Raw genomic sequence first — 25,109 nt, 5'->3', positions numbered from 1 at the left:
AACCAAACAGATTTCAGATACTACTGTATCTTTTCCATGTGGAGTCTTGCTAGGGGTCTCATGAGAATTATATATGCCATGAGACCCGAAATCATGAGGTATTTTATTGCAGTGACCGAAGTCTGAGTGGAAAACCTCAGAAATGGATTTAGATAGATCTGTTTTTTGTTCTGTGGAAGAAAAGCTATTTGAACTGAGATGTCTAGTCAGCATCCCAGGAACACAATCCTGTGTCAAGGAGTCAAAGACTTTTAGGTGTTCTCTTGGAATCTTGGAATCCCAGCTTGTATGTCTCACCCAAGAGATTCCTGACACGTTGAAGAAGACTCGGCAAAGATAAGCAAAATATGGAAAAATATGGATAACCTATAGCCACTTTGTGAACACACTTGGTGTAGTGGATAGCAGAGAACTGATAATGTGATCCAGGCATACACAAGCTTAAGAAACACCTGGATGAATAGGGATGTGGTGATGAGCATTATTTAAGTCTAGTGTTGCCAGTAAACTTGAAAGAGGGAGAAGAGGTAACAGGTTGTGAAGTGACATTTCGAATTTGGGCACTATCACAAGCAAGTTTAGGAAAGAAAGATCCAGAACTGGTCTCCAAGGCTTTTCTTTCCTTGACATTATGAACATCTTTGAATAAAACCCTTCACATCTTGGAAGGAGGAATTGGTTCTATCACTTCTTGGGAAAGCTTGAAGAACCGGTGGAAACAAAACAGCCTGATCTGGAGGGTGAGGAATAACCCAATGGAAATGAGGAAATTCTTTCCACTGCCATCTGTAACCTTGATGGATGATGTACAGAACCTATGTCTGAAACAATCAGTTGCCGAAGAGAAAAACAGAGATTCAAAAGTATGCACTTTTTCCACCATACCTATTAATTATCTTCCCATTCTTATGAGAAAGAGTAGGATTGGAATTATCCAAGTGCTTAGCAGCAGTGGGATCAACTAATGCTATATTTGCTGAGTCCGGTTTGGGATGAGTGTATAAACATTTAAAAGACTGAGGAGCTTTATATGTCTTATCTGCCTTGTTACGAGCAGCTGGCTGATTATCAGGAAAATTGCAGAAAGTAATACACACATCCTCTAATGCAGACAGAACAAGAGGAATGCATGTAGGTTCTGCAAGTCCCGTCAGTAATAACTCTTATTTTCTGAGGGACTGAGTAATTTTGGTGTTCTTCCACTGAAAGCACTGCCAAATTCTAGCAGTAGTTGCAGAGAAAGAGAAACCCACACAGGGAGAATCCATCCCTGCATCTTTTGCTTCGATTCAGAATCTTGAATCTCTTCAGAAAAAGAGGAAATCCCTTTTTTTCTTTTACCAGAAACTACATTTATAAGAAGGATCAGTAGCCTGAATTAAACCCTGAGCCAGATCCAGTAAACTACTCCCACAATATCCAAAGAAATTTGAGGAGGAGTTAGATGCATGATTGGTTTCCTTCATTTTGACTGGAAAAATGGAACCAACTGTGTATTACTTGTGTCAGCAGCATCGGCTTCCCCAGGCAGACAAACTTTCCCTGTTCCCTTTTCCAGGACCAACAAGAGAGTCTCTCCTTTTGCCCACTTAGGGGACTCCAACAGCCTCAGAGGACGTGGCTAATCCCTGGTCCAGTAGCGGTAGGTTCTGCACCACAGGGATCCGAGGTAAAAGATGAGTGGTCTGAGATATAAAATGGCCACTCATCTGTGTCTGAGGCTGAGGCAAATTTCTAGCCTGCTGTGATGGCAGAGGCTGTTTGCTTACATTTTTTTTAGTGGTGGAGTGAAGGACCAACAATGGGACCTGTAGTCTGTAATGTCGGCAAGCTGAAAATGGTGCCTCTTTCCTAGGAAAGACACACAGCAATTGCTGGTAAATGATACCAGTCCACAAAATTTATTTTTTTGAAAGAAGAACAGTAAAAAGCACTTGGAGACACTACAGCAGCCCCACAAAAGTAAAATTAATTTTTCCACAGGCAGAAATGTTTTCAGTTACTTTACACCACTTTAAAAACTGTCAGAGAGTGCTTATTTTAAAAGTACATTACAGTTTTGAGGCAGTTCATTAAAACACAACACTCCTAGATTTAAAATCATTTTTCTGAATTGGAAAGTTGTAAAACATTAACAAAATTAAGAAAATGGAAGTTTTTATTCTTCCGAGGGAATGTAGTCGCCCAGCAAAAGAAAGCACAACCAACTGTAGATCCTCAAAAAACATCAGAGGAGCATACTCTTTGGCAGCAGTAAACCTCTGAAGGCTTCATGCCCAAACTTGTCTTTTAGTCAGCTCAGCTCAAGCTGCCTGACAGTGTGGACATGTGAAGGTGCCCTGAAGCTTTGGAAGCTGGCCGGCTGTTATATCCTTGGCAGGGTATAACTCATGATCAATATGATGAACATTGTATGAGGATGATTTCAATTAAGACGGGGGTGACATGAAAGTTGTGTTTGGTTTTGGTTTAGAAGCAACTGCAGTTTGCAAGACTAGATAGTTTTTTTTTTCTGCAAATTAGGTTGATTGAGCGGTCCATTATAAACAAAATCTGTATTAATGCTAGAGTCTAAGATCTACCAAGCATAAATATATGAACAGTTGTTCTTTGACATGTTTGCTTGCATTTTTTTGTAATTTCAGTGCCATTTATGGTTCATGTTTAGGATATGTTTCTACATGTTCAATGGAAGCCAGGATTATGTCAATATTTTTGTATTTTAATACCAGCTCTTCCCCATTTCGATATATTTTTTCCTTTGTTTTTTGTTCTTTGCCCTGTACTACAGTGCTAACCTTATTTTGGATGTGATAAGCATAAACAGTTATGCTGTTTAGCAGATGCTTGGTTCTGGCTAGTAACACTGAAAAGGAGGACTAGGTGGTTATACATGCAGAGGGTTCTTTGTTCTAGTCTGCCTTCTTGATAAAAATAAAGAAAGAAAACATATACTAAGTAAACATTTAATTTGATCATCATCTTACCTGAATCTAGAGTACCCCTTTTTAGTTCAGAAGTTTAATGTTTTAAAACATTATTATTTGTTTCTGTTTTATCAGCTTGAAGCATTTGCTTACAAGGATTTTGTAAGGTTTGGATATGTTGACCTGGGACGGGAAGAAACTGAAGAAATGACAAGACGTTATAATGTAAACACACATGCCCCTACAATGTTGAGCTTCAAAGAGAATGTCAACAAGCCTGCTGATGTAATACAGGTGAGTTTCAGTTTCAGTTCAGATTCACAGCTCAGTATTTTCTTCTGCTGTGTCAAGTTTTGTGACACCGTTGGTGCAGTGGGTGTTCAAGATGGTATATTTAATTTAAATTCAAACTGATATAGCTACTACTTATGGTAAGATGTGTTACCTGAATTCAGTGATAATCCGTTACTTTTTGTAAGTACTGTATTATAACCAGAAATGTCAAGCCCATGAATATGAAAACTATTTCTTTTAAGGGAATTCTTAAGCAAAAATGCATTGCAGTGTCAAACCAACAAAGTAATGGACTGAATATTCTAGAATGTTCATTCAGCCATTCCTTCTCTAATGACTGGTTTAATCTATTTCACGGCCACAAGAAGGGTAGTAGAGTATGCGTGTGCTCTCAATGAGTACTTGGATACCGAGCAGGATAATAGCCTGTCACAGGAGAGACTGACACACGCACGCACACAGACACACAGCAATTTGGACAATCACCACTTTATATACTGCGCATCTCCGGGATGTGGTAGGAAACCTGTGCATCCTGCAAAAACTTGCATATACCTAGTATAGACATGCAGACTCTGTATAGAAGGTGCCCCAGTAGAGAACTGCACAGGAGACCATAGACGGCTCATGATTAACTGGGGCCCTAGACAGGGTAATGGATCCCCCCGTAGTCATTCCAGTGTCCCATTACTTTGTGTTTATCTCCCTATTTACCGTATACACTGTTCAAACCTGTCAGTGTGCGCACTCTTCGTCTTTACTTTTATAATAATTACATATATTTGTATTTAATTTAAAACTTTTATTTCAGGTTTTATAGAGCAAATGCTGGTGAATATTTGCTAAACAAAATAATATAGTCTCACAATAAAAACAGATTTAGCATTGGCAGTAAACATCTCTGCCCTTAAACTTGAATTCATTGAAACAGCATTGAAACCCACATTTAAAAGAAAATGTACTTGGCCAGTGGCAAATTAAGTTTACCTTTGGGCTGTTTTCAAGCCATAGGCCCCTTGCACGCATTTTTAGGACTATGCATACATACATGCATGTGTTCTTTGATTCACCATTTTGACTGTATTAAATTATATTGCATATATAATACATTACCACTTGTTAGTATGTTTTCAATTTGAAGTTTTGAATATTTTTTCCAGTAAACAATGAAACAAAACGTATGAACCAGTAATGATAAAACTGCCCATTTCAGAACATTTCAACCATAAAAGACCACTCAGACTTCTGGACTTCTGTCATTACAGTCCACCAATAATCAGTCAATATGCATAGTCTCTGCAGAAGTGAGTCATCTGAATAATTCCACAGTAATGAATTACGTAACTAATGAAGAGGTTGCTACTAGCAAACAACTATATGTTTTAGTGTTGCATCTCCCTTTCATTTACAAATTCCGTGCCCGCTGCCCTTCAAGAATAAATTACTTATTTTGCATTAAAAAAAATGGTAAGCTGGTAATAATGCAATAGGGAACAGATGGCAAACTGACAACAGGTTCATAGTTACAAAGACATCTCATCTGAAGAAGACACACTCAGGATCACAGCAACCCCCCCCCCCCCCCCCGTAAAGTACAGCACAGTATCAGCAATCCATCTACACAGTGTGGGAGTGAAACCCACCGCCTTCTGTATCAAAAGCAAGTATGCTACCAGTTGTGCGTTACTAATCCTGCTTTCAAATTGTCTAGCACAAACAATGATGACCCATTTGCTAAACAAAACAGTTGCACATTGAAAACAGACTTGGCATGAGCAGCAATAAACTTCTCTTCACTTGACGCTTACAGTTCCTTGAAAATGTACCGATGCTGAGAATTCCTTGAAGATTCACTGAAGCTCACAGTTTCTTGAAAATGCACTGAAACTCATAGTCTGGTAGCTTGTGTAAAGAATTTGGTTACATGTCTGTTGTAACTAAGGTATAGGGGGAGCCTGAGTAAATTAACTAATCTGCCATCCCTAACTAGGAAATTACACACACAACACTTTACCAATAATGCTTTATTTCATAGACAGAAGAAGCAGATAGGCTGTAGGAATGTTGTTTGTTTGAATGTTATGTCTTTAAATTCCATGCACAGACACTGAATAGAAGAAGTAGTCAACAGCAAGTGTGTGCATTGACACAAGCAAGCAATACCAGATGCATGTGTCGATGCATGATTGCATGTAAATCTGCATTGCATGCAGAGGGCATTCTTAAAGATGAATTCCCTTAAGACATGTACATTTTTTTTTTAATGAAAGTAAGTATTTTAGCATCCCCCTGACCAACGGGCCCCTCCCAGCTAGTGACAACCAGGCACCTGCCTAGGTCACCTAGTGCTGGATCCGGCTCTGCTGGGTACTGAAGCTATGTGAGGCAACAGTGCTAGCTATTGTGCCACCAAGTAGAACTTCCAGTTTTTGCTAATAATATTTAGGATTGTGTACTTCGTAATGTATATACAGGAAAAAGTGCTTTAACTTTTATTACGGGGTAAATGCCACAGGCCAACAAGAAAATTGCATGTGATTTGAAAAGTACCTAATAATTGGTTCTGAGCAGTCGCAGTTCTTCATTTCTTGATGAATAAATGTGTTTGAGGTTTTATTCCCTGGCTCAGTCACCACTTCCTACAGCTGTAATGTGACTTGTTCTAATTCTGGTCTTGTTTTTTATTTATTTATTTCCAGTTTGATTACTGGGGAAGTCCACTGGGCCAATATGACCCGTTTTCAGTGGAGGCCTGAGGAGAAAAGCTCCAAGAAAGCATTGTACAAATTCAGTTACAATAAAATACAGGAGTATACAAGATAAAATTGTAAAGAGAGTTAAAAAATAAGAATATTCACAAGCATAGTTAGCAGAATTCATAGAGAGAGAGGTTAAGGGTTATACAGTTTCCTTTGAGCAATGGCACTGAAGTGCTGAGTGTGGAAGTCAGTTACATATATAAAGAGAGGAATTCTGGATATGCTTACTTAACATGCACGTTTTTGAAGTAGAAAACTATTCACATTAGTTGAGTCATGTGAGCATAGCTGTAGTAATTGTTAGGTTAGAGAGAGTAAAGTTAATGGAGTTATAGGGAGCTTGTGTAGGGTCATAGGTATATTACTATGGGAGATTGTAAAGAGTTGAAGTATGAGAAGAAGGGACCCCTAGGGTATAGACTTAGACAGGAAATTAAGTAGGGTGGAGGCAGGTGCATTTCCATTTAGTGGACAAGTGTTTGAAAAGCTGGGTTTTGAAGTTGTCAGAGTTAGATGTGGTTCTTAGTGAGGTGGGAGGGCATTCCATTTTTTTGCCTAGAGCATATGAGAGGAGAAGCTAGCCAACAGGACGCTTAGGTTTGTGAATAGCAATTAGATTCTGGTGCTCTGATCTGAGTGTTCTATTAGGAATATAAGGGGGGAGGATATTAGCTTGAGCAGGGCATTTTGTAGGATGAAATATAAGTCTATGTGCTGTGGATAGTTGCAGGTAGTCAAAGGTAGTTTGAAAGTTCGAGCCAATGTAATGATTTAAGGGTGAGGCAGTGATGGGTGGAATTTTTAGAATTTGTGGAAAATTTAGAGATTTTATTGTAGCAATTTTCTAGTTTGGAGGTTGTAGAGGCAGACAGGTTGGTTAGGAGAGGAGTACCGTTTAATAAGGAAGGGAGAAGATATGTAGTGGCCAGAGTATGTCTAGTGGAGTGAGAGAGAAAGTGATTGTTCCTATACAACATGCCTAGCTTTTGGTGGTTTTTTTTAATATTTTGTTGTATATGTGTGTCGAACTTGAGGTGTTTGTCCACAGTTATGCCTAGGAGTTTTGCAGAAGGCACCACTTCTATGGGTGAGTTAGTTTGGCTAAGGACTTTGAATTCATTTTTGTTGAATGAAAAGGTCTTAGAGGGGGTGGGGGAATAGTAAGATTTTAGATTTATTTGCATTGAGAGAGAGGTGGTTGTGGTGCATCCAGTTTTCTGCTGCGGAGAATGCAGTTTGGCTTTTTGTCAGCAGTTCGGAGAGGTTAGTAGCAGAGCAGATTAAGGTAGAATCATCTGCATATTGAATAATTTGTGTGTCAGAAATAGCAGTGTGAAAGTTATTGATGAAAATGTTGAAAAGCATAGGCCCAAGAATTGAGCCCTGTGGAACACCAGTTGGGGTCGCTAAGAAGGAAGAGGTGGAGTTCTTCCATTTGACTGCCTGAGATCTGTCAGATAGATAGCTGGAGAACCAGGATAATGTTTTTGGTGAGAGGTGAATGTTTGAGAGATGGCAGAGTAAGTGCTTGTGGGAAATGGTGTCAAATGCCTTAGACAGATCTAGTAGTACAGTAGAAACGAGGTGTCCTGAATTTCGGGCTTGATTGACAGTTTCAAGGAAGGAGAGAAGAGCGGTAATGGTGCTGTGGGCTGGGCGGAAGCCATGCTGAGTGGGTGTGAGGAGACTGTTTTGGGTGAGGAATGGCATAAGTTGGTGGTGCATGCACTTTTCAAGGATTTTGGAGAGTGGGGGGAGGGAAAGGGGCCAGTTTGCATTAATGGCTTTCAAGGAGTTACTTCTTCCAGGGCAGGTGTTGATTCTAACAGACAACACAACTGTCATGTGGTATATCAACAAACAAGGGAACACATTCTTACCCATTGTGCAGGCAAGCAATGATTTTATGGGAGACTGCGCTCAGCTTGCAACTAACTCTTCAGGCAAGGTTTCTGCCGGAGCACAGAACTCCTTAGCAGATGTGTTAAGCAGACAAATCATGGATCCCCACGAGTGGAAACTGGATCTTCATGTATTTCAAAAGTTGACAGTGTCCTGGGAACTCCAGACATAGATCTGTTCGCTTCTCCACTAAACTACCAGCTGCCAAAGTTTTGCACAAAGAGGTTTCATCACACAGCTTGGAAAGTGGATGCTCTTTCTTTCAGTTGGAAAAATCTTCATGTGTATGCGTTTCCACCTCTGCCTCTTCTTCCAAAGGTGCTTCTAAAGGTCAGACAAGACAAGCCAAGGATGATTTTAATAGCTCCAGATTGGCCTCGCAGCACTGGTACCCATTACTGAGGAGTCTGGTAAAGAAGCCTCCATGGCCTTTACCCTTGATTCCACACCTGTTGTCTCAGAGAGAAGGTCACCTGCTCAATGTCAAGCTTCACTCTCTTCATCTAACAGCCTGGCATATTCTGTTTTGAAAGACAGCAGGTCTCAACTTCCTCAACAAGTTTTAAATGTGATTATGGAAGCCAGGAGACCTAGTACAAGGAAAGTGTATGCAGAAAATGGAAGAGATTTTTATTTTGAGTGCAGCAAACAATTTGGAGATTTCTGAGCCAAATTTGAGTGTGGCTCTTCAATATCTTACTGAGTTATTGGACAAAGGTTTGTCTTTCTCTTCCATTAAGATTCATGCTGCAGCAATCTCAGCTCACTATGATTGTGACCCACCGCTGTTTTCGTGATCCTTTGTTCAAGCAATTTCTTAGAGGGGCAAAGAATATAAGACCCCATGAGAGCTCCTACTCCTGCTTGGGATCTCAATTTTGTGTTGGAGAAACTTACTCTACAACCTTTGAGCCTGCGGCTACTACTGAATTGAAATACTTGTCATGGAAGACTGCTTTTTGTTGGCCATTACTTCTGCAAGAAGGGTTTCTGAGTTGCAGGCCCTTATGGCAGTGGAGCCTTTTTGATTTTTCATAAGGATAGAGTATCTTCACGTACTAATCCTTCCTTTATGCCTAAGGTGGTTTCTAGTGTGGCTTTAAACCAAACTATTCATTTGCCTACTTTTATGCAGATCCCCAAAATAAAGGGGAAAAGATTTTGCACACTTTAGATGTACACAGGCAATTGCGTTATTATTTGAGCAGGACTAAGGATTTTAGGCAGTCTCAGCAGTTGTTTGTTTCTTTTGCTTTGAGTTCTCAGGGCAAGCCTGTGTCAAAACAAACTATTTCTAGATGGATTGGGTGTTGCATTACATTTTGTTATTCCCATCATGGCAAGGAGATTCCAGCTGGGATTAGGCCTCATTCCACTAGGGCTACTGCCACTTCAACAGCATTTCTGAGGGGGTGGCAACTAAGGATATTTTGGAGGCAGCTACTTGGAGTTCAGTGCATACTTTCTCTAAGCATTATCACCTTCCTCTACTCTAAGTCTAGGGCTGGTTTTGCCACAGCTATTTTGCAGGGCATGTTGTCAGTTCCTGCTTCCTTATGATTTGCCAGCCTCCCTTACCTCTGCTTTGGGATTCTACCCAATAGTTAGGACTGCAGCAATGTGGAATGAAGAACATAGTACAGTTTTGTACCTACCATAAATGTAGATGTTCGAGGATCCACATTGCTGCAGTCCAATTTACCCTCCCTCCTTCCCCTCTGTGTTTAGGGGTGGTTGTGTAGGTGAGGTTATATTCTGCTAATTTTGTATATTTTGTATATATATATTTTGGTGCAGGTTTGTTGGGAGTTTTTGGTTTTTGGCCTTATCTTTTCAGGGTCTTCTGACATCTGGGGCAAGAAAAGACTGAGGATATGACGTCGGTCATGCGCATTAGTACCCTGACGTACTGACGTCAGTCTAATGCGCCCTGACCGACGTCAGCCATATACTTTGGTATTCGGGCCGACTGGACAGCGGACTACCCAATAGTTAGGACTGCAGCAATGTGGATCCTCGAACATCTACATTTATGGTAGGTACAAAACTGTACTTTTTGTGACACCGTTGGTGCAGTGGGTGTTCAAGATGGTATATTTAATTTAAATTCAAACTGATATAGCTACTACTTATGTAAGATGTGTTACCTGAATTCAGTGCTAATCCGTTACTTTTTGTACATACTGTATTATAACCAGAAATGTCAAGCCCATGAATATGAAAACTATTTCTTTTAAGGGAATTCTTAAGCAAAAATGCATTGCAGTGTCAAACCAACAAAGTAATGGACTGAATATTCTAGAATGTTCATTCAGCCATTCCTTCTCTAATGACTGGTTTAATCTATTTCACGGCCACAAGAAGGGTAGTAGAGTATGTGTGTGCTCTCAATGAGTACTTAGATACCGAGCAGGATAATAGCCTGTCACAGGAGAGACTGACACACGCACGCACACAGACACACAGCACTTTGGACGATCACCACTTTATATACCTCGCATCTCCGGGATGTGGTAGGAAACCTGTGCATCCTGCAAAAACTTGCATATACCTAGTATAGACATGCAGACTCTGTATAGAAGGTGCCCCAGTAGAGAACTGCACAGGAGACCATAGACGGCTCATGGTTAACTGGGGCCCTAGACAGGGTAATGGATCCCCCCGTAGTCATTCCAGTGTCCCATTACTTGGTGTTTATCTCCCTATTTACCGTATACACTGTTCAAACCTGTCAGTGTGCGTACTCTTCGTCTTTACTTTTATAATAATTACATATATTTGTATTTAATTTAAAACTTTTATTTCAGGTTTTATAGAGCAAATGCTGGTGAATATTTGCTCAACAAAATAATATAGTCTGACAATAAAAACAGATTTAGCATTAGCAGTAAACATCTCTGCCCTTAAACTTGAATTCATTGAAACAGCATTGAAACCCACATTTAAAAGAAAATGTACTTGGCCAGTGGCAAATTAAGTTTACCTTTGGGCTGTTTTCAAGCCATAGGCCCCTTGCACGCATTTTTAGGACTATGCATACATACATGCATGTGTTCTTTGATTCACCTTTTTGACTGTATTAAATTATATTGCATATATAATACATTACCACTTGTTAGTATGTTTTGAATTTGAAGTTTTGAATATTTTTTCCAGTAAACAATGAAACAAAATGTATGAACCAGTAATGATAAAACTGCCCATTTCAGAACATTTCAACCATAAAAGACCACTCAGACTTCTGGACTTCTGTCATTACAGTCCACCAATAATCAGTCAATATGCACAGTCTCTGCAGAAGTGAGTCATCTGAATAATTCCACAGTAATGAATTACGTAACTAATGAAGAGGTTGCTACTAGCAAACAACTATATGTTTTAGTGTTGCATCTCCCTTTCATTTACAAATTCCGTGCCTGCTGCCCTTCAAGAATAAATTACTTATTTTACATTAAAAAAATGGTAAGCTGGTAATAATGCAATAGGGAACAGATGGCAAACTGACAACAGGTTCATAGTTACAAAGACATCTCATCTGAAGAAGACACACTCAGGATCACAGCAACCCCCCCCCCGTAAAGTACAGCACAGTATCAGCAATCCATCTATACAGTGTGGGAGGGAAACCCACCGCCTTCTGTATCAAAAGCAAGTATGCTACCAGTTGTGTGTTACTAATCCTGCTTTCAAATTGTCTAGCACAAACAATGATGACCATTTGCTAAACAAAACAGTTGCACATTGAAAACAGACTTGGCATGAGCAGCAATAAACTTCTCTTCACTTGACGCTTACAGTTCCTTGAAAATGTACCGATGCTGAGAATTCCTTGAAGATTCACCGAAGCTCACAGTTTCTTGAAAATGCACTGAAACTCATAGTCTGGTAGCTTGTGTAGAGAATTTGGTTACATGTCTGTTGTAACTAAGGTACAGGGGGAGCCTGAGTAAATTAACTAATCTGCCATCCCTAACTAGGAAATTACACACACAACACTTTACCAATAATGCTTTATTTCATAGACAGAAGAAGCAGATAGGCTGGAGGAATGTTGTTTGTTTGAATGTTATGTCTTTAAATTCCATGCACAGACACTGAATGGAAGAAGCAGTCAACAGCACATATGTGTATTGACACAAGCAAGCAATACCAGATGCATGTGTCGATGCATGATTGCATGTAAATCTGCATTGCATGCAGAGGGCATTCTTAAAGATGAATTCCCTTAAGACATGTACATTTTTTTTTTTAATGAAAGTAAGTATTTTAGCAGCCCCCTGACCAACGGGCCCCTCACAGCTAGTGACACCCAGGCACCTGCCTAGGTCACCTAGTGCTGGATCCGGCTCTGCGGGGTACTCAAGCTATGTGAGGCAACAGTGCTAGCTATTGTGCCACCAAGTAGAGCTTCCAGTTTTTGCTAATAATATTTAGGATTGTGTACTTCGTAATGTATATACAGGAAAAAGTGCTTAAACTTTTATTACGGGGTAAATGCCACAGGCCAACAAGAAAATTGCAAGTGATTTGAAAAGTACCTAATAATTGGTTCTGAGCAGTCGCAGTTCTTCATTTCTTGATGAATAAATGTGTTTGAGGTTTTATTCCCTGGCTCAGTCACCACTTCCTACAGCTGTAATGTGACTTGTTCTAATTCTGGTCTTGTTTTTTATTTATTTATTTCCAGTTTGGTTACCGTGGAAGTCCACTGGGCCAATATGACCCATTTTCAGTGGAGGCCTGAGGAGAAAAGCTCCAAGAAAGCATTGTACAAATTCAGTTACAATAAAATACAGGAGTATACAAGATAAAATTGTAAAGAGAGTTAAAAAATAAGAATATTCACAAGCATAGTTAGCAGAATTCATAGAGAGGGAGGTTAAGGGTTATACAGTTTCCTTTGAGCAATGGCACTGAAGTGCTGAGTGTGGAAGTCAGTTACATATATAAAGAGAGGAATTCTGGATATGCTTACTTAACATGCACGTTTTTGAAGTAGAAAACTATTCACATTAGTTGAGTCATGTGAGCATAGCTGTAGTAATTGTTAGGTTAGAGAGAGTAAAGTTAATGGAGTTATAGGGAGCTTGTGTAGGGTCATAGGTATATTACTATGGGAGATTGTAAAGAGTTGAAGTATGAGAAGAAGGGACCCCTAGGGTATAGACTTAGACAGGAAATTAAGTAGGGTGGAGGCAGGTGCATTTCCATTTAGTGGACAAGTGTTTGAAAAGCTGGGTTTTGAAGTTGTCAGAGTTAGATGTGGTTCTTAGTGAGGTGGGAGGGCATTCCATTTTTTTGCCTAGAGCATATGAGAGGAGAAGCTAGCCAACAGGACGCTTAGGTTTGTGAATAGCAATTAGATTCTGGTGCTCTGATCTGAGTGTTCTATTAGGAATGTAAGGGGGAAGGATATTAGCTTGAGCAGGGCATTTTGTAGGATGAAATATAAGTCTATGTGCTGTGGATAGTTGCAGGTAGTCAAGGTAGTTTGAAAGTTCGAGCCAATGTAATGATTTAAGGGTGAGGCAGTGATGGGTGGAATTTTTAGAATTTGTGGAAAATTTAGAGATTTTATTGTAGCAGTTTTCTAGTTTGGAGGTTGTAGAGGCAGACAGGTTGGTTAGGAGAGGAGCACCGTTTAATAAGGAAGGGAGAAGATATGTAGTGGCCAGAGTATGTCTAGTGGAGTGAGAGAGAAAGTGATTGTTCCTATACAACATGCCTAGCTTTTGGTGGTTTTTTTTAAATATTTTGTTGTATATGTGTGTCGAACTTGAGGTGTTTGTCCACAGTTATGCCTAGGAGTTTTGTAGAAGGCACCACTTCTATGGGTGAGTTAGTTTGACTAAGGACTTTGAATTCATTTTTGTTGAATGAAAAGGTCTTAGAGGGGGTGGGGGAATAGTAAGATTTTAGATTTATTTGCATTGAGAGAGAGGTGGTTGTGGTGCATCCAGTTTTCTGCTGCGGAGAATGCAGTTTGGCTTTTTGTCAGCAGTTCGGAGAGGTTAGTAGCAGAGCAGATTAAGGTAGAATCATCTGCATATTGAATAATTTTTGTGTCAGGAATAGCAGTGTGAAAGTTATTGATGAAAATGTTGAAAAGCATAGGCCCAAGGATTGAGCCCTGTGGAACACCAGTTGGGGTCGCTAAGAAGGAAGAGGTGGAGTTCTTCCATTTGACTGCCTGAGATCTGTCAGATAGATAGCTGGAGAACCAGGATAATGTTTTTGGTGAGAGGTGAATGTTTGAGAGATGGCAGAGTAAGTGCTTGTGGGAAATGGTGTCAAATGCCTTAGACAGATCTAGTAGTACAGTAGAAACTAGGTGTCCTGAATTTCGGGCTTGATTGACAGTTTCAAGGAAGGAGAGAAGAGCGGTAATGGTGCTGTGGGCTGGGCGGAAGCCATGCTGAGTGGGTGTGAGGAGACTGTTTTGGGTGAGGAATGGCATAAGTTGGTGGTGCATGCACTTTTCAAGGATTTTGGAGAGTGGAGAGAGCAGGGCAATAGGGCGGAAATTAGAGACACTGGTATTTTTGCCACCTTTATGTAGAGGGATGATATCAGCTTTGCTCCAAAGTTTGGGGACGTAGGATTCATTTATGGATCTGTTTATAATGATGCTAATTGGGAGAGCAATACCATCAGCCGCATAATTTAGGTAGGAGGGGGGAATATTGTCAGGAGTGTTAGTACATGGTTCGAGTTTAGATAGGAGTTTTTTTATGAAGTTAGTGGAGATGGGTTTGAGCTCAAACAGTAGAGGAAGGTTGTTAGATGGGTTTGACAGGGAAGTGTGATGGGCAGTTGGGTTATTGTTAGGAAAGGATTTGGTAAGGGCAGAGATGGATTCAATGAAAAATGAATTGAATTCAGAGCCTAGTTCCAAATTGGATTTACTTGGATCAGGACAGGGATTTTTCTTTGAGCCTGGATGGAGGAGCCATTTTATTGAGTTCCAGAATTGCTGTGGGTTTTTATTGTTATTGCACTGGAGTGTGATATAGTAGGATTTTTTGTCCTTGGTTATTAGCTGTTTTGCAAGGTTACAGAGCTGTTTATATTGAAGCAGGGTATTGGGCAGTTTGTTATTTTGGTAGAGCTTCCAAAGTTTGTCCCTTTGGTGCTTGACCTGTTTTGTTTGTTTGGATAGCCATGGAGCTGTGTTAGTTTTTATTCTTTTATATCTTAGAGGGGCTAGGGAGTTTAGGGTGTCAAGTAAGATAGAGTTGAAGTAGTCTAAGGCTTTGTCAAGGGGAAGAGTATTTAGAGATTGCCAGTTCATTTGTTTGAATATGTTTGAGAAAGTTGTAGGGTTAAAGTTAGTGAGGTTACGAGTGTGAATGTATTGATGCTAGTATGGGGAAGAGTTAGTGGAGCGATGGATGAAGGCTGGAAGGTGGCCACTATTGGTATCAGGAATTGTGCCAGTTAGTTATTTTGTTAGGATTTGAGACTAGGATCCAATCTAAAATGGTTCCAGGGGGATTTGTTGTATTTGGTCGAGTGATAGTGTGGATTAATTAGGTAAAGTTGTAGAGATTGATGGATAGGGATGGTGAGGGGCTGATGATTTTATTCCAGTCAATATTAATGTCTCCTAAGATATAAGTTTCATAGTTAATTTTGGTGGATGCCCATAGGAGAATTTCTTCGAGAGTTGAGCAATTGTTACCAGGTGAGATGTTTTTTATAGGAGCATATATTTTAATTTTGTTTTCTTCACCTCTTTTATAAGTCAACATATATCCTGCCAACACATGAACCAAAAGGAGTATGCCTAGCCCTGCCCCCTCGCATCATATGCTCTGCTGGCTCAAACTGCATGGATGTTATACCTCATGTTCCCTGTAGGTGTTAACCAAGTAGTAAATCAGAGCTGTGTCCCTCCTACTGTCCTGGGTTGGCTGACAGTAACCAAACTCCTTATTCTTGTTCCATTCAGAGCTAGTGCTGCTAGTTAAGCAGGAGTGATCTGGGTGGTGGTCATGGTTTCTTCCTTGTGTGCCATGGGAATGAGAGCTCTGGGTCTCTTTAACATAAACTGTGTAATTCATAATACCATTAACATACAACGTACAGTCTATACATACACTGCACAATCAGCTGCATGCAACAAAACTAAAATATCTACTCCTACATTACAGGTATTACCATTATGTAGCAGATGACTGATTTAACATGCCAGCAGTAACTTGTACCATACTACTGGATCGTTTATTTCCAGAGAAAGAAGGCTGTATCATTATTATAAAAAAGTGACTAAGTATTCATTCCACATCTAAGAATGCTTTCAGAGATCAATATCAATTCTTTGAAAAATTAATGAACTCTAAAGAAAAAATTAAATTATAAAGCAAAAAAATCCCTACTTAAAACTTCTCTATTATGTGGGTTTAGGATGATCTAATCCATCCTTCTCACACCTTTAATCTTTGTGCAGATTCAGGTCAGTTTGGCACAAAAACCTTTTCTAGGCTCCAACTCCTCCCCATTACCCATAGCATACACTTCTCTTTCAGATTTCCTTTGCTGCTGTAAAGCTACCCACTTGAAACAAAACTCAGGCTCCTTAAAACTGTATTATTTGTGATTTCAACTCCTTTCTGCAGCAGTTGGTGGTTCTGCATTTTCCAGCCTCTGGTCATGCCAGATTCATCCTGTTCATTATTTTTGACAGTTTTGTCTGTAACTTCATCTTCCTTTTACAGTCATTCTCCACCCTTTTCCGGCCAGTTTCCTTTGTACCTGCTCCCCTTATGGCTATTTTTAAACTCTTTAGGGTATTTTTATGCTGCTACCCTAATACTACTGTGTGCACATCTGTGGATGTTAAGCTACTTTTACCTCCTTTGTATTAGTAACTGCATAGGCTTTTGTGTTTGGACAATATGGAACACTCTTTGGGATATAAGACTGTGAGAAGTGTTCATAGGTTCATACTAGGCTATCTGCCCTGGGGCAATTATAAGCCTAGCCCGATTTTGTTTGGCTTACGCCACCCCTTGATTTGAGTATACTGTTTTCTTTGTACGGTTTAGTTTAATGTGCCTTTGTCGAATAGTGACATGGAAGTAATCCCCAGAACAAACCTACGATCCGCCATCCACTCATCAAGATTCTTCTTGAAGAGATTCAATGAGGTGCTCTGCTCTGCCTAACATGAATTGGAATTCTATTCCAGAGCAAAGGGAGCCTCTGGGTTATGAATCTGTCCCTCCAGCAAGTCCTATTTATTTCTGTGCTGAGGTTCAAGTCCCTCGAGCATGTGGCTCTAAGGGATTTAGATTTACTGTGGTGGAGCATGTCCATTAATTCTGGATTGGACATAGCTTTATATGTCAGGCATAGATCGCCTCGAAGTAGGCGGTATGCAACTGAGTAGAGCTGGAGTTTTTTAACCAAGCAGCATATGGCATCTGTTTGAGTCCCTTGATCCTCTTGGTGAGGTACTTTTGGGGTCTTTCTAATTGCTGCAGGTGTCGGGTAAGGTATATCCCAAAAGGGGCATTGTATTCTATGATGGGCCTGATGAGGGATGAATAAAGGGGCACGATTATCTCTCTTGATCTAGATGTGAATCCTTTCATGATGAGGTGGGCCATGTAGAAGGTCTTTCTAACCACTTTGGCAATGTGGTTGTCAAAGGAGAGATTGCTATCAACTTGGGTCCCCAGATCCCTAATTACTTTCTCTGTACTTAATGGTTTACCACCTATGTGGTAGTTTGTGGACACATTGTTTTTGCCAAAGGGTATGACTATACACTTTTTGGCATTTAGCTTTAGACCATGGCTCTGGCACCAGTTATCCGTCTCTGTGAGACCTTTTTGAAGGATGTTTGTGTCAGCTGGAAAGTCGATTATGGCGCCCAGTTTGCAGTCATCTGCGAACTTGGTGAGCCATAGTCCTCCCACGTTGGCCTGTACCTCGGAAAAGTATGTACCGAACAAGAGCGGTCCCAGGACAGAACCTTGTGGGACACCACTTGTGACTGGTTTCGAATCTGAAATGGCTCCAGCAACTGTCACTCTGTGGGTTCTGTCTTTGAGCCAGTTTGCGACCCATCTTGTGACATAGGGGTTTATATTTAAGCTGGATAGCTTATCTATGATGCCCGCGTGGGGTACTGTGTCAAATGCCTTTGCTAGGTATAGATAGGCTGTGTGGATGATCTTCCCTTCATCTATGGCTTTGGTGACTGTTTCAAAGAAATCAACCAGGTTCAAAAGGCAGGATCTGCCCTTGACGAAGCCGAATTGGGTAGGATCTAGTGTCTGTAGGTCCCCAATGTCTTTGTTTATGAGTTCCATGATGATCCTCTCCATAGCCTTGCAGACTAAGCTAGTCAGGCTTATGGGGCGATAGTTTCCAGGGTCCATGGAGGCTCCACCTTTGTGGAGTGGGACCACTGTTGCTGTACGCCATTCTGTGGGCACATATCCTGTAGTGAGGCTGAGATTGTACAGCTGTTTTATTTGAGGGATTAGTTCTTATTGGAGTTCATGTAGGACGCAACCCGGGATGCCATCTGGTCCCATGGAAGCAGTGCTTTTTGCTTTGGAGAGGGCAGCCTTCACCTGAGCATCAGAGATGTTTGGGAGGCAGCCCCCTGCCGGGATAGACACTTGCTCTTTTGAGGGGAGGGGGTGGAGAAGTTTGCACTGAACCTGTCTGCCAGGATATTGGCAATGTCTGTGGGTTCAGTGTATTTTTTGTTGTTTAGAATCAACTCAGAACAAGTCTGGGAGTTGCATTCCAGGTTCCTAACATAACTGAAAAAAGCCTTATGATTGTCTTTAGTGTCCTGTGCAATTTTTCTCTCAAAGCTGGCCTTGAAGGATTTTATGAGGGATCATAATTTTTTGTTAGTACTGATCAGAGATGCCTTTCCTATTAGGGATTTTGCTCTATCATGTAGTATCTTCCTCCTTCTGTTGTACAGTCTATTTATGGCTGGGGTCCACCAGACTGGACGCCTGCCTTTGGATGACTGGGTCTTGGTTTTGTTTGGGATAGCTTGATCCATGCATTCCTGGAGATGTCCGTAGAATGCGTTTATATAGGATTCTGCAGTTTGGGCCGTAGTTTCCACTGGCCCTGGGGCCTTGAAAGATTTCACTTCGGTTTTGAGAAGTGAGAAGTTCGCTTTTGAGAAGTTTTTCACTGTTTTCTGGGTTGGGGGTGGGGTCGGGATGTGGATATCCAGTGAAATTAATTTATGGTCTTATCTTACCAATGAAGGATATACTTCTGGCATGGAGCATAGAGTCCCCATGTTGGTAATGATCAGGTCTAGTATGTTATCCCCTCTTGTGGGAGTGGTGACTAGTTGTTCCATACCATTTGAGTTTATAATTTCCAGGAACCTTTGGGCTAAGGTGCTGGGGCTTGAGTAGTGTTCCCAGTCTATGTTTGGGTAGTTGAAGTCACCCAATATAATGGTGTTCGGAGAGATCTTCATGTTCTCCAATGTTTTCAGGAAAGCCGAGTGGGATTCCTGACTTTGAGAGGGTAATCTGTAGGATGCTATAAACTGAAAAGCAGTTTTGCCCACTGTTAGTTGCACATGGATGGTCTCCGATACTTCATGCAATGCCACTAACCTGGAGGTGTGGATATCCTTGATAAATATGAATAAGATTCTTCCACAGGACTGCTATGTTTTACTTGTGGTTTATTGTGAAAGTGCTGCTAAGGGTGATAAATGAATGCACAGAGTAGTCGAAAGTTAAATGGGGATGAGCACTTCAGATTTATATCAGGATGCAACACAACTGACCTGATGTTTGAAGTGAGACAGATAGAGCACAATAAGCTAGAGATGAAGAAAGTGTCCAGCTATCAACATTCCTAGACTTGGAGAAAGCCTATGGCAAGATCCCAAGAAAATTGATTTGGGCAGTCCGGTAATGAATCAAGTCCAAGAAGCACTGGTAGAATTATAAGAAGCTATGTATAAAGATGCATTGAAACAAGTGCAGAGTGTTTGGCCTCACAGAGGGGTTCCCTGTGGGTGTGGGGTTCATCATTTTTAAGTACTGAGACCACTGCTGTTCATACAAGTGATGGACTGCATGCAGATGATGTGGCATTACAAGCAGACTCAGAACAAGAACCTCAAATGATAGGACAATATAATTTAAAACTGAAGACATTGGGATGAACTCAAGTATTGAAGAGACAGTTGATATGACAGCAAATTGGAGAAATCAGTAGAAGCAGAAAATTGAGATAGAAGGAAAAATAGTGGAATAGGTTAACAACTTCACGTATGTGGGAGGGGTGAATGAAGAGATGGAAAATCTGAATGATGAGGTCAAAGCTTGAATCTGAGGGGTTGCAGCCAATTAGCATGGAGTCAGGGCATGGGTGGTGGTTGACAGAATCAAAGCTATTTCGCAGAAGTCAAGGCTAACATTCATGGCCTCTGGCTTACCAAGTTCACAGATGACTGTAAATTGGAAGCAGTTAAAAATTTCCCCCCAAGACACCAACATCTTCCAAATGGGTTTAATGCAAACAAATGACTGGTGCCAAAACTATGGCCTAAAACACATTGCCAAAAATGCATTATAATGTCCTTTGGGGAAACTCAGCCCAAGTAAATTACTTCATCAATAAAATCGCATAAGAGCCAACCCAGTAGTAAGGGATCAGAGAGCATATGCAGACAGTAATCTGGTCTTTGACCAATATGTAGCTAAGATAATAAGAAAATCATTCAGTATCCAACATATATGTAGAGGTATGGCATCTAAGTCCAAGGAAGCTATAGTACCACTCTACTTGGCCTTTAAAAGACCTGTCATTGAATACAATACCCCCTTTGGTATGTATCTAACCAGCCACTTGCCACAGTTAGAATACCCACAGAGGTTTCTCACCAGGAGAATTCGGGGCAAGAATACCCTGTCCTATACTGATCACCTAAAGGCTCTTTTTCTGTATTCAGTTTTCTACAGACTGCTGAGAATGGGATCTTTGCCTGGCTTACAGGGCTTCCTCAGACACAGTCCTAATGATCTGTTGCACATGCACAAAACAGACATCACCTGAAACACTAGATCCAGGGATGTGAATTTCATTTGTGACATAAACAGAATGTGCTGGAGAGACAGATGTGTCCCAAGGATCCCCACACTATACAATAGGCTTCCCATCCATGTAAAACAGAGTTCATCCCTGCCCCATTCAAATGAGACCTTGACAACTGTATGGGAAATCATAAATTACTTCCAGTCTGGCCCCCATGTTCATTATAGACAGAAGCTATTAGTAAGAAAAGCATTATCCTAACATCCTCCCTACAAATTCTTAGCTACCTACTAAGTTACACCCCTGTCTAGACACACATGATGCTGTGTACCCAAAGGGTTTGGGGTACATGGCTATTATTTTAAGGGTTTTAGTGGTCATTAGTCTAGTAGCAACTTATGAACCAAAGAAGAATGCTAAAGAAACTGAAATGCAAGGTGTACAAAACAGTGGTGTGACCAGTACTACTTAATGATACTGAAACCTGGGGAGTGAATCCAGAGCAATTAAGGAAGCTAGAGGTGATGGAAATAAGTGCCTGAGATGGGGTGGCAAGATGCACACTGTAGAATAGATGAAGAAAGGCTAACATTAGAGCAGAAGGCAAAGTAGCTGTAGATGCAGAGAAAGTCAAAGAAAACAGATTAATGTGTTTCAGGCACATATGCCAGAAGGCAGAAGACATTTTGTTGAAGATTTGAAAGAAACTGGAAGAAGGAAGAGGAAATGAGGTTGTCCAGGAAAGAAAATGAATGGATTTTGTGTGAGAAGACCTGAGACAGTAAGGCATGACTTTCAAAGAAGGTAGGAAAGTGATATTGAATCAAGAAGAGAGAATAACAGTTGAAGTGACACTCCAATCTCCTGTACAAAGTGGGAAAAGGAGGGTTGTTGATGAGTTTTGACAAAAGAACCTTCACTGAGTGCAAGAATGACTAAGTTCTTAAGTCTCTTGTCTAGGGAATCTCTTTATGATGAGTCTTGCCAGCATGCCAGGGAACTCTCTTCAAAGTTTCAAAAACTTATTTCCAGGGCCAAGAGGAGATCAAAAGAAAGGATGACTGCTCTGTGTCATTCCGCATCACCTGCTGCAATTAAGAGACTTTGACTAGAGTATAGTAAGTTGGTAGTGCGTGCTTCCAAGGTTTATACCCTTGCTGGTGTCTGATTAAAGATTCAGTGCTGCTAGATTGAGTAGTGTTTTTCCTCTTTCTGAGGTCAAAGGGAATAGATTTACCTCCCAACGCCTCCCTCTGTTAGGTCTGTTTGATGTAGAATGTTCTTTTCCTCTAGCACAAATACAACCAGTGAGTTTCAGTTGTTAAAATCATGGAAACTATCTGACAGGTGCAGATTAAAATAGGTTTGGTCTCTTCCTTCTTTTTGTTTAGAGCACATGGAAATTCTGTTTCACTCCCTGCAGTGACTTTTCTTTCCTAATTGGCTTTGTTGCTCAGGACCAGGGAGAACCTAGGCATTTCCACTGTTAATACAAGCAGCCCAGTTATATTTGGCTATGTAGTCAACATCATTAGTCCACAGGTCTTTCATTCTGCATTGACACTGCTGTTGATGCTGGCTGAATTGGTGCTTTTGTCCTTTAGTGTTGGTACCTTTTCTCAGTGCCAAGGTTCAAGTTTGGGGAGCCAAATTAGATGTCGGCAGTACTTATATTTTTGTTTCCAGTGCTTTTTACCAACTAATGTCACCACCCCATTCAGTGTTGATATCCTGTGACACCGGAGTTTCTTATGCGGACCCCTTTGTCAATATTGCTTACTTTGGTGCAGGAGTTCCCTTTAGCACTGGCTACCACATCAGCCACATAACCCAAGGCCGTACTCGTTCTGCTTTTGCACTTCCCTTTCCCACTGCATTGTGGACAGATGATAGGAAAGGCACAATACAATTTGCTAACATAGGTCTGACTCTTCAGTGGCTTTATTTTCATCTTTGGAATCTTCCCCCTCTGAGGATACTAAGAAAGTGGATGTGTAACAGAAAAGAACATTGACTTCCCTTTGGAGTCACCTATCCCAGACACTGAAAACAAGGATGAAGGGTATGTCCTGGCATCTCTTCCAGACATCCCTAGATTTGGGTAAATCTTTAGAGCCCATGTAAATGTCAGGATGGCTCTCTAACCTCTCTTTATTCTTTGAGAAGATTCTACAGAAAGCTTCTTGGTCTGTCCCTTCTGTCTTCCCTTTGCTCCCAGGAGACATAAAAATATTATGATGTGAGTAGCCCCTATTTCTAGGAGACTGGAGTGGATCTTGCAGCTACCTAAAGATTGGGAAACTTTGGTACAGCCAATTGTCACCAGCCCTGAAGAGGAAATCTGCTTCCCTGTCCTAGGAGCTGTCCTGCTAACAATATATCCTGGGCTCTGTATCACTAAGGGAAGCATGTCAGTATTTTCCACATTCTGTAAGGTTGTGGAACTGTTGTATAGGTTCAGTTGTCAACTTGTTGATAAACTAAGCAGGCCACTGGTATAGTTGTCAGAGGATGAGGTGTCAAATGAAGTTGGCCTCTTGTGCTAAAATTATGACTACATTATATACCCTATTCAAGCAACTAGCATATAGCACCATCAGCAAAGCAGTGAGGGCAGTGTTCATTAGCATTTCTCTTCAGTGCTATTTTTTCCCATCTCTGGTGATATACAAAGATGAAACCCTGCTATGATCCAGGCAACCATTGTTCAGTTAGTGGATTGGGATTTGTAGGTGGTAGAGAGAATGGGAGTACCCATCCTAAGGGAAGTTGTGTGTAGATGAAAATAGGTTTGTTGTCAATCACTGTTTAGGCCCAGAACTTTTGAGAATTTATTGCAGTATGAGTACACATAAGCTGAAGAGGCATGGCTGCAGTAGGGCTCAGGGCAGGGCTGTCCTCTCAGGCTGCACCCTATTTCTTATCCGGTCTTCCAAGTTAGAATGTCGACATACTGTGAATGGGTTGATTAGGGCTTTGAAAAGACTTTACATTATAATATATGATACTGCAGGCTGTTAGACCCCACCCCCACCCGGGTTCCCTTCACTGCCAATGATGTCTTCAGCTGGGAGTAATATCACTCAAATGCTGCATTGGCCAGTCTCTTTCATCACTTCCTGAGCTGTCAGGAGGAGGACAGGAGGTATGGGAAAGCAGCTGTGCAGCTGACAGTCAACTGGGATAGGGAATCAAAAACATTTTTAATTGCTGCGTCTGTCCGTCTTCAGTGGACTTTGTAGAATATTTATGTGCTTACTTTGTCCTCTTCCCCATTTAATTCTTTCACCCCTAGACTTAGTGGAATTTTGCATCATCTGACACCTGTAGAGTTTCTGCCTAGCTGGCTTTCTGAGACTGCAGTTTTCAAACCCGCCCATAAGTGTGTGTGTGTGTGTATATATATATATATATATATATATATATATATATATATATATATATATATATATATAATATGTATATGTATGTATGTGTGTGTGTGTGTGTATGTATGTATATGTGTGCATATATATATATATATATATATATATATATATATATATATATATATATATATATATAAAAGTTGCAAAACAAAGTTAAAACAGAATTTCAGAAAGCATTATCAGGGAGACTAAAACAAAGAAGAGATGAGTTTCCCAGAGCCAAAGAGAGTCCAAAAAGGCAGACTGTGACTGTGTGTCCCTTTAGGTATTTCGTCCTTCCCATTATATCTTTCCCAAAGTCTGGGCCTTCTTTTTCCTCAGAAGCTTTAGATAACTTCAAGCATGTGGATTTTGAAAATCATTCAAAAAAAATGCAGTTGACAGTGGGAGTCCCTTCCTTCTTTTCAGGAGATTCCTCCTCATCTGCAAAACCATCCTCCTTTGCTTTCTCTAATCCTGGAGCAAATGCTTTCTCTTGGGGCCATAGAACCAGTTCCCACAGAACAAATGGGGAAAGGATTTTATTCAAGAGTATTTCTGATGCCGGAGAAAGAAGGAATTTAACTTTTGTCGCAAGAGTGGTTTATGTATCCAGAGCCGTGACAGGAATGGAAAGTAAGTATAAAGGCTGAGAAGGTTTAGAAGGTAATACCTTAAGCAAAGCTGTATATAGGTTCATAGGTTGGTACAAGGCTATCTGCTGTAGAGCCTATACAAGCCTAGCCAAACAATTCCCCGGATATTTCTTTCTACAA

At 40.7% G+C, this 25,109-nt stretch overlaps 1 protein-coding gene across 1 annotated transcript in view; it reads left to right on the top strand.

Annotated features, from left to right (window-relative positions):
• DNAJC16 (DnaJ heat shock protein family (Hsp40) member C16) overlaps window positions 1-25,109 on the top strand; it is a 1,387,609-nt gene that overhangs the window by 736,785 nt on the left and 625,715 nt on the right. The window contains exon 8 of the mRNA XM_044061770.1: window positions 3,063-3,221. Coding sequence (XP_043917705.1) covers window positions 3,063-3,221 — 159 coding nt within the window. The remainder of the gene's footprint in view (window positions 1-3,062; window positions 3,222-25,109) is intronic.

Source organism: Protopterus annectens, chromosome 2.part0, assembly GCF_019279795.1.
Source record: "Protopterus annectens isolate FY-2018-M chromosome 2.part0, PAN1.0, whole genome shotgun sequence".
Lineage (NCBI taxonomy): Eukaryota > Metazoa > Chordata > Ceratodontiformes > Protopteridae > Protopterus > Protopterus annectens.
This window is presented reverse-complemented; position numbering and strand designations above follow the sequence as displayed.